The 13,771-nt window shown below is 40.1% G+C and overlaps 1 protein-coding gene across 2 annotated transcripts in view; it reads right to left on the minus strand.

The window, feature by feature from the left end:
* Nucleotides 1-4,042: 4,042 nt before the first annotated feature.
* The window catches only part of LOC143510880 (integrin alpha-X-like), a 39,307-nt gene continuing 29,578 nt past the window's right edge, over nt 4,043-13,771 (minus strand). The window contains exons 25-30 of one of the 2 annotated variants that reach the window (XM_077000727.1): nt 13,605-13,700; nt 12,678-12,758; nt 12,441-12,551; nt 12,033-12,137; nt 4,491-4,601; nt 4,043-4,380 (exon numbers count right to left, since the gene is read on the minus strand). In XM_077000727.1, coding sequence (XP_076856842.1) covers nt 4,267-4,380; nt 4,491-4,601; nt 12,033-12,137; nt 12,441-12,551; nt 12,678-12,758; nt 13,605-13,700 — 618 coding nt within the window. In that variant the 3' untranslated portion in view covers nt 4,043-4,266. The remainder of the gene's footprint in view (nt 4,381-4,490; nt 4,602-12,032; nt 12,138-12,440; nt 12,552-12,677; nt 12,759-13,604; nt 13,701-13,771) is intronic. The other variant, XM_077000728.1, reaches the window with a different exon arrangement.

Raw genomic sequence — 13,771 nt, forward strand, 5'->3', positions numbered from 1 at the left:
AAAGCGAATTATTTAGGATCATTTCGAATACATGTATAAATATTTAACTTAATTAAGTTTAACGTGCTGGGAAATATTGAAATGGACCTTGAAAGTGACGTATATTCCACCTTGTAAAGGTGTATGAACCCTGCAAACATGACTTTGTTCATTGCGCTGAAGCGCGGCGCGTGCGCGAAGTTACAAAATTCGATTAAGTTTACCGTGCTGGGAAATACTGAAATGGACCTTTAAAGTGACGTACAAGTGCTTTAATTCCACCTTGTATAGGTGTATGAACCCGGCAAACATGACTTTGTCCATCGCGCTGAAGCGCGGCGCGCGCGCGAAGTTACAAAATTCGAGAGGTGCACGACCTCGCGAACAGCGCGTGAGGCCCACGCGCACGGGCGGAGCCACAGCGATTACGTCATTTTCGCCACGCGGACCCTCGCGCCACTCGCGGCGCGTCATGTATAAACCAGGCTTAAACCAGGCTTAATTAAGTCATTTTCGCTGCGCGGACCCTCGCACCGTGTCAACTCAACTCAACTCAACTCAACTTTATTTATATAGCACTTTACAAAACAGCATCAGCCGAACCAAAGTGCTTTACAGAGTGTGCAATTAGTTAAAAAACAAGAAGAGCAAAATACAATAAAAACACAGACCACTATAAATATTCTAATACATACTATTTAAAACAACACCTCATAAAATACTCAAGTCTCATGTGGAGTTAAAAGCCAAGGAATAAAAATGTGTTTTAAGACGAGTTTTAAAAACAGTGAGAGATGGGGCCTGTCTAACATGGATAGGTAGGTCGTTCCACAGTTTAGGTGCAGCAGTTGAAAAGGCTCGATCCCCTCTGAGCTTGCGCTTTGCCCTCGGCACCTTCAGGAGCAACTGATCAGCTGACCTGAGGCACCGAGTGGGAGCGTGTGGATGTAGAAGCTCAGAGAGGTAAGGAGGGGCAATTTAATGCCTTAAAAACAAATAAAAGAATCTTAAAATGAATTCTAAATTGCACGGGCAGCCAGTGGAGGGAGGCCAGAACAGGAGTTATGTGCTCCCTCTTACACACTCCAGTCAGCAGTCTGGCAGCAGCATTCTGTACCAACTGGAGTCGCTTGAGGGAGGACTGGCTAACTCCAAAATAAAGTGCATTACAGTAATCCAGCCGTGATGTAATAAATGCATGGATTATTGTTTCAAAGTGCTCACGTGGGTATCAACCCAAGCTCACGTGAGTGCTCGCGTCAAGTATAAACCAGGCTTAAACCTAGCTTTAAAGCACTTCTACGGCACTTTCCAGGTCCATTTCAATATTTCCCAGCTGACTCAGGTTCTCTCTAAGCTCGGTTTCTGGAATGGAAAACCTGAGCTTTCGTTAACTCTGAGTTTACTTACCCGCTTTCTGGAATACCCCCCTGTTCAGTCAGCTATTTGTTGTGAATCGAAATACAGTTAAGCATTTTCAAGTACTTTAGCCTAAATTCCAGCACTTTTCAAACCTGGAACACAATGCACAATTAACATTCCTCACGTAAATTTTCCGCCGTTTGCGGAGGTTCACGCGAGGTGCAACGTTCACTCCCGAAAGTTTAAATTCAGCCTTAACTTGTCGCTGATCACCTACAGTGTTCTCGCACAGCTCACACACACACGCAGGTACGTCCACACGGAATTAACACAAACGTAGCGCTTTCAAAATAAAAGCGTCACAGTTGTATTGCACGCACGACATAGATATTTGTTTCATTTATGATTGGCCTCTCGCGGGCCAGACAGGAACGCACAACGGGCCGGATGTGGCCCGCGGGCCGTAGTTTGCCCAGGTCTGCTTTATGCCATATACTAGTGCTGGGCGGTATACCGGTTCACACCGAAAACCGGTGTTTATTTTTGTTATCATAAGAATTTTTCATAAACCAGCCACACTACAAATTCTACCAAACTTTGAAGTAAAATATGATGCCCCAAAGGAACTTTTGCCAAAGAAAAAAAGGACCAGTTTCTGAACTTCTGTAGTATTTCATGTGCGTTTTAGCTTTCAGCCGGTGTTGTGGCAAATTCCGACTACTATCGTTTATCCGCATAAAGACGCTACAGATTATATTGTCGATTTACGTTTCTATGCATAAATAAGAGCTAAACTTTAATTATCCATCACAGCAAACTGCATTATCTATGTCCAAAGATACACTGGCTCAAGGGTGTTAATTATTTGAAATAAAATACACACTGGCTATACCGAAGTTATAGCCAGTGTGTATCTGACCACATGACCACATCTGACCACATGACTTTGCAGTATTACAGCAGTATTATGTCTAAATATCTAGTTAGGACAAAACTAGAGTGCTCAATGAACTAAGTTATAATCACTGTATATCCTGAATATCATCTGTAGCGTCTTAATGCCTGTGCAAATGAGGGGGGTCGGAATTTGGCACAACACATTCGTTTGAAAAAAAAAAAATCCGTCGTGCCTGCTGCTTGCATGTGCTAAATGAAAATGAGCACTTTCTTCTTTGATTTACAACTTTGTCCTACCTGATTAACTTTCTGCTCCACCCCTGACTGGTGAAGAAACATCTACAGAAAAGTCACACCTCATTATAAGCTGCATGGTTCAAAGCCTGAGGGAATAAGTAGGGGTTTATAATCTGGAAAATACGGGTAGCAATCGCAGGGGCTCCGCTGTGTCGAGGTCGCGTTCCGTTTACAGGGTTCATCCACCTTTAGCCTACAAGGTGGAATTCAAGCACTTGTTCATCACTTTAAAGGTCCATTTCAATATTTCCCAGCACGTTAAACTTAATTAAGTTAAATATTTATACGTATACTCGAAATGATTCGAAATAAGTCGCTTTTTTTCACATTATTTAATGGTTGTTTATTTTCAAAATGCCCAATCTTAACTTCTTCACATTCTCTCATGTTTCGTCCTGGAATTACAACGTAATACAAGAGGAGGAGACATTTTTCTAACAGTGGAATAGGGTACTCTTAACCACTTTACTGCAGTAATTCTTTTTGTAATCAATGTGGTTAACAAATCATGCATGGGGGGAAAAACCATCAAATACCGTGAAACCGATATAATTTTGAAAAATACTGTGATATAGAATTTTGGTCATACCGCCCAGCACTACCGTATACTCACCATCATTCTCTCTCTCTCTCTTTCTCTCTCACACACACACACCATACACACTACAGTACACACCTTCATACACATCATAAACACAATACACACTACACACCTGCATACATAATACACACCATATACAACATAAACACTACACACCAGATACATTCCCACAGACCATACACAGCTTAATATACACACACTACTCAAATCTTGGTCCCAGGCAGGACACTGACATTATACTTCCTCACTCAAGGGTATTAGCCATAACCTTAGTCAGAACAGGGCACACCTTTCAAGGTCTCTCGTATTTCTTTCAGGAAATGCAAATCTAGTTCTACGTGTTCTACAATATACATGTTTACTGAAGTGTAGTGCATGCGTCTCCTGACGTTGTTGTAATTTGTTCTCTCTAGATTCCCTTGCATTATTGTTGTCATTGATCCTTTCTTCTAGTTCATACATCTTGTCCTAAGGCCATGTCATCCTCGGTCTCCTAGTGTTGGTGTCTTTATTTTGTAAATAAATATTGCTCTTTATTGCACGTCCATACCCCCTGAGTCTAAAATGTACACATACACACAAGTTTCCAGAGAAATTTTAGGGAGAGGTCCTTCATCAGCTGTGCAAGTGTGGAGCAAGGAAAAGTTTGTGTTTTTTCTGTCTTTCATTCACTATATGCACATTGTCACAACCACCTGCCTAGATTGTAGCAGACTGACAGCATCCATTTCAGCCTCACCACTGTGTCAGTGTCTGACATTGCAACAGGAGGGGGGTTTGGTTTACAAACACATCCAGTATGTCGATTTTGTCCATAGAAGCTGTCTTCTGGGCTTCATACTCAATTATAAATATTAGGTTCATAAATGATTGTCAATTATTTCAGTTTGTTTAATCATTTGAAATAATTTATTATTAACACAAAATTGGGTTTTGTATCCAGAAACATCTTAGACAGTGTAATAACAAATATACACGTGTATATAGAGCGACTTTCAGTTTTGAGCTAGTTTGCAATTAAAGCTTTTAAATGCATGAAACAGCTGGCAGATATATGTTTTATAAGGGAACTGAGCGACTGACATTGGCAGATTGCAACATTGGCAGCTCGACAAATTCAGGCAGGGTGATCACTGCGCAGCGGCTGAATCTTCTCCATGTGCTTTCACCTCTTCTTTAGGCCCCTCGGCCCCTGTGTCTGCATCATCCAACATTTGCTTATAGCGGCTTTTGAAAAATCCAGCCTGTTATAGAATGACACATCAAGTCAAGAAAATGTACTGTAAGACATGAACAGATTTTTATGTATTATTACAGGAATTCAGGAAATTTCAATATAGCGAGCTGCAGTGACCTTGTAGAGAGCAGCAGTGATGAGAGCCAGAAGCAGCAGGCCTCCTACTGCACCTCCAACAACCTCCTTAAGGATGTTTTTCTCCTCATACACCTCCACCTGGGTAATAATCTACACACACACATCGACAAATGTCTTTGGCGCAAACGTTCCAGAATTTTGTAGAAACAATAATACATTAAATATAATATCAAAATGTAGCCTGATAGTAAGCAGGACTAACAAACTGAATTTCACATAGTTTAATGCTAATAATCTGATTTCAGACTGACAAGCTGCACATCATGTCCAAAGATAGCATTATCAAGCTGGTGTGTTCATTTACATTTTAAGGGTAAATTTACTCACAAAAAATCCACTCACTGATATTTAAGATCCAGAATTTTTTTTTAGATACCACCAGTCGTTAAGCCTGGCTCTGCCCCCCGTCTGTAATGTTCCATGTTTTCAGTCTGGTTTGCCTGGCCTGGTATTTTGTAATCCTGCCCCTTGTAATTGATTTCATGTGTCCCTGGTTTAGTCTCCTTCATTTTCTGTATGTTTGCTGGTCTTTCTTTTGTATACAGCCCAGGTATTGTATTTTGTAATTGTAAGTTACTATTTCTCAATTTATTAAACTCAACTCTCTTGACAATGACATTTTAACACACATGCAAAATGCTTGCAGTTAGCACTGCAGGTTGTTATTTCTTGAAGTAGTTTAATTTCTTTGTCAATTTGAATGCATCAATCTTTTTACTCATTTAAATTTAATACAGGTGTGTTAAAGTAGCTCTCATCATTTCACAAAACTGGGACAGAAGTAATGTGAAAGTTCAGAGAACATCAGAGAACATCTAAAAATGCCTTTTAACATTGTAACGGATAGGTACAACTCCCCTTGTGTAGGCACCCTTAGTTACAGTCTGCTGTGTGCATGTCTGTCAGTTGTGTTGGTTGTTGTCTCATTCCGTTGTTGGCTTGACTTCTCGTTTACACATCGTTTGCACCACTCTCTCTGCAACACCCCCTCCCCCTCACCCCTCACTCCCCACTCACTGTAATGAAATTTTTGAAGTCCTGAGTGCTATTGCATAAAAGTAGAATAAGGAAATCCCAGGACAGCTGAACAAGTGCTGCTTGGTCAGTGTAGATAATAATGAACAAAGGAGGTGAATAGATTTATTTGTCTGCTGACATATGGAATGTCTGTATGATTGTAGCAGTAAAAAAACAAGTCCATTAAATTGGCACATGGGGCCAGCCACCAAACTAGGATTTGACCCCAGCAGAGGAGCTGGCGCTCCATTTCAATAATGGGAGGCCAGTGATGGAGCAGATCCAGGGAGGGACAGTCTGAATCTGTCCCAGCCTCAGAAACTGTCTGCTATATACAAGGTACATTTAGCAAAACTACTGCACATGGAACACAATCAGTCTAATCATGCCAAAATGCTCATCTGAGAATGAGGGTTTCCTCATCCAGTACATCCAGTAATGAAGAGGAAACAGGTCAACGGGAGTTGGACCATATAATATATTGCCCTTGTCACAGACTTCATTTAAACCACCTTTGCCACTTCCTCAGCCATATTTTGTAATTTCAATTACCACAAATGAATGAATATAAAAAGTTGGGGTGACCTGCAATAGTTGCTGATTCGACTATAGTCGACTATACCCCAATCGACTATGAACGTCATACTTGAATGTACCATTCCAACTGCATGGGGGTGCCCAAGGATGCTGCTATGAATTGTCTTTGTTTTCATTATATATAACCTTTTGTCAAATAAAATCATCATAATTTCTATTAATAAATATTTTTAAATTATGTGTGCACATTAACAATAGGCATCTTCCTTACTACACATTAATAAATCACACCCTGCAGTTGCACAATCCAAATGAGCGGAGCTGAACACGCTACAGGATCTTCAGCATCTGCCGAGATTATAATGGCTACAAAAAAAACTTCAAAAATGTGGGAGTATTTTGAAAATACTATTCATTTCACACGACAACAACCAACATGGCATACCATTTAAAACCATACCATAAAAAAAAAAAAAAAAAAAAAAAAAACAGTTCAGCCGTTTGTCGTTTCGGTTGTGTCATCTCGTCTCGGCAAGTACGCCTATACATTTTTTTTGTTGTTGTTTGCTTTTTAAACCCCATTACTTGAACCTTTACTTATAATTTTTTGCTGTTGTGTGGCAATTTTTTTAATATTTTCAGGCAGGCATATTTTATTTTAAATATTTTTGACATTTTGCACAGTGCCTGTCTGTAACGTTGGGTGCAGGAGGCAGACACGTGCACAATCAACATTTATTGGACACAACACGAAATAGCTTGGTGCGGAGCGCAAGTAGCACACAAACACTCACTCACGCTGACACATAGCTTTAGACAAAGACGAGCACACGACACTGCGCGAACGCACATTAAATAGGTGAATTACACAGACCCACGTGACCTCGAGACAAGGCACAGGTGTAACAAACGAACACGCTCACAAACAACCCACACCCACGGAAGTACAAACATGAACATAACTGCACACAGACGACATAATGACACGCCCACAGAGAAGGGTCCGGAGCTGTTCCGTGACACTGTCTGACAGTTCAATATGCGCACTGCGCACTGACGGTGACTATTTTTTTTATGAACGTTAGAGAACATTAACAACAAAAAAAGTAAATAAATAAATAAAAGCTGAATAAAGCCAATGTTTATTCATTTTTCTGAGTGTTTTAGGTTTTTACTCTGAAGTGGAAAAACGTCCTGAATGAGAACGGGATCCCGTTTAAGGTGCTCTAGATTTAAAAAAACCCGATTAGACTATTAGTCGACTAAAGGGAAAATCTAACTAATAAGATTTGACTATGAAAATCCTTAGTTGAAGACACCCCTAATAAAAAAAAACTTGCAGTTAGTCAACTAGAATGAAAAATGACAATACACAGTAATACTGCAAAATCTACGGCTGCTACATCCCGAGACTCCTCATGAATTTTCAAATTGCATGAATTTTGGACAGACAACTGGCACGTGAACCTGTGAGGCAGGATGGCAGGAGCATTTACTTGATGCGTGAGATGGTTGTCTCCCCAGAGGATCTGGGCCGGCCTACCATGACATCTACCATTACCAAACATGGTACCATCTCTTTTAATGTAATGAAAGGTGAATTAATCACTTTGAGTATATGTGTATTTGTATAAACAGCTGTAAGGGGCTTTTACTACAGCTGTAAGGTGCTAGAAAATATTGAAAATGGACCTTGAAAGTGTTTCCCTCCATAGTTTCCCTCCGTCTGCCACGCCCGTGTCATCAGTGTTTCCACCAGTGTCTTGCTAATTATGTATTTATAGTCCCAGTCAGTTATTTTGTGGATTTTGTGATCATTGTGAGTTTCGTTCTATCTAGTAGCTACTTTGCTCTTGCCTCAGGCATGAAAATCTGTCACCTTTCGGCGAAATTCGCCGTTTTGAAGTTGAAAAGGGTGACCTACGTGAATCGTGTAGATCCGATGAGTTTTTTGTTTGGGGGGGGGGGGGGGGGGTCGGGAGATTATATGTATATATTTTAATTATCATATTGACTTAATAAGTAAACAGCACTTCCGAGATTGGCAATTTCAATGACAGTGGCCAGCAGTTTCCGCCCAGAACCTTCATAGAGGCCAAATAGCGTTTCAATCATACGAACGTTCTTCATTCATGTTATTCATGCTAAGCGGGACGAGAAGCAGGACCTAGTGCTACACCGCGGACAAGTCAGAAGAGCGTACATTTACCACTACATTTACCAGATCGTACATTTACCACTACATTTACCACATCGTACATTTACCACTACATTTACCAGATCGTACATTTTAATTGGGTGGATTTAATTGGGTTATTAATGGTCAATCGTTTTCATATTTTGCGGTAAAACAAAGTTACTGCCGTTCGCTAAAGCGTTGAACACTGTCAGATCTAACCACAAGCTCTTGTGATAATAGGCCCATCTATCTACCTATTTAAGTTCGCGTCAACCCTGTTGTAGTTAACGGTGACATAAAATAAGAATCAAGATTTTTTTCTAGTGTGTCTGTAGTTGTAACTGGTGAATCCAGGGACGTGTGAGGATCACATTCGCACCAGGGCTGAAAAGGTTGAAGATGAAGTTGTAAACTCTTGTCGTTTGAGTCTACCCTGTGCTTTAGCTCATGTTATAAAATAAAAACACGTGAACCCTGGTATTTTTACAATAATTTTCGCCGCTGATGTATTTATTGGTTCATTAAGACGTAATGGTTTTGACTGAGCCATCCGGAATGGCGAAAGCGGCTTCTTGCATTTACGGATTGCGTTTACATTGAATCCATTGACATGACAGTCAAAAAAAAAATTTTTATGGATTTTACTATATTTTACGGAGCCCGTAAAGTGACATCATGTAAAAAATAAATAAATAATGTGTGGCCACAACTTATTAACGCGTGGGAACGAGATACTAATGTCGCCTTTCACACGCGGCAACAAAGTTTATTTTTTCACAGCAAAGCAAGCAGATCCCAGGGATGTTCGCGAACTGACTGCCCAAGGAAGGTAAACCTGGCTTTATATAAAGTAATACTTAATTATCTTGTTCGCATGCGTTAGTAAGTCATTCGCATGCGTTAGTAAGTCGTGGCCACGCGTTATTATATTTTTTACATGATGTCACCTTACGAGCTCCGTAATATTTGGCATCACCTGTCGCTGTATCCCCGTACACCAGCAGCCACCCCCAACCCCCCCCCCCCCCCCCCCCCCCCCCGTCGCAGTATACCCATGACGTCACATGTCAACGCCTCCCCACATGTCAACGCCCCGTCGCCGTATCCCCATGACGTCACAACATGCCCCGCCCCCCGGTCTTCTCACCTTTTTAACCCCTGACCCATTTTCATGCCTGTTGCCTGTTTAGTGTTTCCCTGCTGTGTGTGTTTAAGTTCCGTATTATTAGTCATGTCGATTTATCTGTCGTATTTGGCTTGCCGTCCTGTTATGACCCGTGCCTGTTTCAACGACAACGAATATGGAATTCTCTTCATTAAATCTTGCTCTCAGCATTTGTGTCCGCCTCCTCGCTCAGCAGCGTATGCTGCATTATAGTTTGAAAGTGTTTGAAAGCGGAGCCTCCACGACTGTCATTTTTGGAGTGTGTAACCTTGCGCCAGTTGCGATACGTTAAATATAAACCTGGCTTTAAGGCCTATAAAGACCTATCTTCATATGTTAATCCCCAAATACACCATATTGCCAAAAGTATTCGCTCATCCATCCAAATGATCAGAATCAGGTGTTCCAATCACTTCCATGGTCACAGGTGTATAAAATTAAACACCTAGGCATGCAAACTGTTTTGACAAACATTTGTGAAAGAATGGATTGCTCTCAGGAGCTCAGTGAATTCCACCATGGAACTGTGATAGGATGCCACCTGTGCAACAAATTGTGAATTTTCCTCCTAAATATTCCTAAATAGTGTCAGATGAATATTAAGAGAATGAAACAGTGGTGGATGCTGGTCTTTCAAGGAGGGGAAGCTCAATGGAAGAGAGGAGGGGAAGAGAATGGAAGTATTTAGGAAAGATAGCAACTCAGCCATGAAGTGGTAGACCACGTAAACTGATGGAGCAGGGTCAGCAGATGCTGAAGCGCATAGTGCAAAGAGGTCGCCAACTTTCTGCAGAGTCAACCACTACAGACATCCAAACTTCATGTGGTCTTCAGATTAGCTCAAGGACAGTGCACAGAGAGCTTCATGGAATGAGTCAAGAAGTTCCATCCAAGCCATACATCACTAAGTGCAATGCAAAGCGCCGGATGCAGTGGTGTAAAGCATGTCACCACGGGGTTTTAGAGCAGTGGAGGCACGTTCTCTGGAGTGACGAATCACGCTTCTCCATCTGGCAAGCTGATAGACGAGTCTGGGTTTGGTGGTTGCCAGGAGACCGGTACTTGTCTGACTGCATTGTACTAAGTGTAAGTGTAAGTGGTGGAGGGGTGCTTATGATGTGGGGTTGTTTTTCAGGCGCTTGGCTTGGCCCCTTGGTTCCAGTGAAAGAAACTCTGAATGGTTCAGCATACCAAGACATTTTGCACAATTCCATGCTTTGGGGGAACAGCTGGCCCCTTCCTCTTCCAACATGACTGTGTACCAGAGCACAAAGCAAGATTCAAAGCAAGATTCCTTTGGGATGAATTAGAGCGGAGACTGAGAGCCAGGCCTTCTTGTTTGTAACGTCTGTAGTAATGTTAAGATATTTAACGCACCACGATAGGACACAAAGGAAAGGTGCACATGCGTTGTAGGATATAGGATGACAATGTTAGAGACGAAAGCAAGAGCAAAAAGAGTCAAATGAGTACATCGTATTCCACTCCTGATTTGGTGTTTGTCGTTTATTGAGAGTGTTTATCATCCAACATCAGTATGTAACCTCACAAATGCACTTCTGGATGGAGAACTCCCAGAGGAGTTGAAGCTGTTCTAGCTGCAAAGGGTGGACCAATGTCATATTGAACCCTATAGATTAGGAATGGGATGTCACTTAAGCTCACGTGTGAGTCAAGGAAGGTGAGTGAATACTTTTGGCAATAGTGTTCCCTCGTTTTATCCTGAGTGTTACATTCCAGGACCACCCGCGATAAACGAAAATTCGGGAAGTAGGGATGCTATATTTATCAAAGTTTAAGGTTTTATAAATTGTGATGTTGTTTACAATGTCATGTAGGCAAGTAGCGTCTCAGGCTGGCGATGTTGCTTCTTGTTTTCTGTGTGTATTCATCCACTTAGTAAATATGCACTATTACTGTAAAGTGTAATATTTTATAATTTATAACATTCCTTTATTGTTAGAATTAAGTTTTAAAATTATATTTAAATATATTTTTTATACATTTTGGGATTTCTTAATGTAAAAACTCAAATATATATATATTTTCCACAGATCAAGTTCTGCAAAATACCCATGAATTAGCAAAAATCCACAATTTCACGAAATCCCCAAGTCCACGAAAGGTGAACTGTGAAGTGGCGACCATAGTAACTTGACTGGGGCAGATTTAACCTGCTTTCATGCAACCAACTCAAGGCAAAATTCAGCCAGGATAACCAACATAGGCCTATCCCTTATCTTGCTTTTGTGTAATACCCCTCTGGACTGCATAGCGATGTTTCCTTTTGATAAATTTTAACTGACAAGATTAACATTATCAAAAACAAATTGTGTTTTTACATACCAGAAAATGAAATATTAAGTTACTGTATGCAAGACAAGAATATATATGAAAAGCATGGATTCAAGCAGATGAGCATTTGACATATACTATATTAGCATATCAAAATTCATTAGCTGACTGCTGACTGTGGCTATAAAGGCAAGGTTAGAGAGGGTACATTAAAATGACAAAATGAAAATCAAACTTTAATGTGATTGGTCATTTACAGACATACATGTGTATGTGCATACGCAGCACCTAAAAGGGTGTTAAAAACATTTAGAAATAGTTACATTACCTTTACAATGGGCGCAGAATCGGAAGGAATGAAGATGTATTTACTTTTGTCATATTCCAGAGTTGCTGTACTAATTAGCTCAAAAATGACTGACTTGAGTTTAGTCTGAAAAAGAGAGGGGACACAAAGAGAGGGGTCTTTTTTACTGTAGACCAACACAGTTACTATAGTCATGTCTGGCTACTCTATATCCTTCTGGACTTTTCAGACTAGTTACAGTTTCATGTTCTACAACTTTGTGCTGGAAATCAGATATTTGTGGCCGTGATGGTTTCTCACTGCCACAATTGGTGTTCAAGTGGAAATGTGATCGGAATGGCTACTATCTGTACTTAGAACTGTCTGGTTTTACAGTGGAAAATGGGCAGTATTACTTATATAGAATTATATATTTTCATAGAAATGTACCTGTTTGATCCACCCTGAGCTCACATTCCCAGAGATAGTGTAGAATTTTGAAGCTCTTCTCAGGATATTTGTGTTACAAGTAAACAGTCTGCACTTAGCCACGGAGCAATTCTAAAACAGAGTTATTAGTGATCAGAAGAGCCTTAACAAAGACCACATATGAATAGTTTTTAGAATTAGTTGTCAGCATTACTGATGAATTGTGAGTAATGAAACAAAATCCTAGCAATTCCTCACCAACTTGTGGTGCCCTTGTAATTCTGTCAGAAAATCCAAGCTCATGGGTTGCTCATCTCTGGTAAAACTGCAACCTTCAATCTAAGAAAAACAAACAAATAATCTATAATGGGGTAATTCAAGGAAGTTGTCTTGTGAGCAGGGACTACACTTCACTCAAAACTTCCTGTAAAAGGTAATCTCAAACCATACTCCTTTCAAGTTACATGCATAACGTATTCAAATAGCTTGCAAATGCTTTTACGTCTAATAGCGGCACACTTTTGCCAGTGACAGAGTGCCAAGAGAACATTTCACTCGAGAATTACTATTTTTTACATGTCAAAATGCTCTTTTTCATTATTTAATAAAATAAAGATTATCCAGAACTGTGAGCATGGATGGACCATGTCATTTTATGATAGAAGTGCCATTATATATCTGTCCTCAACTTGATATCTGCATTTCCATGTTTGCTTGTTCATTTACAATACCAACATTCTTTAAGTCAATGAATCAGATATTATATACATTTTCAACTAACGCCTAATGGAACTCTTGCCAATATAGCACTTTTATCATGTACAAAATGTATTGTGTATGAAGTTTCTCAAAATATTAAGTCTGTCATTACATACATTTATTATGCTGAAAATAATTAGTAGCCTATTGCAGTTAACATGCAGCTTTTATATTGAAAAGAATGATCAGAGTTTAATTTTCTGGAATAATATTGCTTTACCAGTTACTGTAGTTACATGTAGGGCAAGACAGGAGGTAAAAAAGTTCACAACTGCTCCTAAAGATAGTTGGATATTTATGAAACAGTCTGCTTTATAATGCTTTGTACCAGTAAAACTTGTTTTTGTAAAGTTAAACAGTACTAGTCATAACATTTGCTGTACTTGTGTTTACCTGTACTGCAGTGTGTTTTTACATATACTGTACCTGCAAGTTCTTATTGGTCCAGATGTCTTCATCTCCTACTTTTATGGGGACTCTGATAAAAAAAGTGAGGTTGAGGTCCCTTAGGTCATTCTCCATCTGTCACAAAGGGGGTTGGGGAGGGGGTATTTTAACCCATTCTCTGCTGAATGAAAACTTAACTGTTTTTC

Source organism: Brachyhypopomus gauderio, chromosome 3 (genome assembly GCF_052324685.1).
Source record: "Brachyhypopomus gauderio isolate BG-103 chromosome 3, BGAUD_0.2, whole genome shotgun sequence".
In the NCBI taxonomy this organism is placed as follows: Eukaryota; Metazoa; Chordata; class Actinopteri; order Gymnotiformes; family Hypopomidae; genus Brachyhypopomus; species Brachyhypopomus gauderio.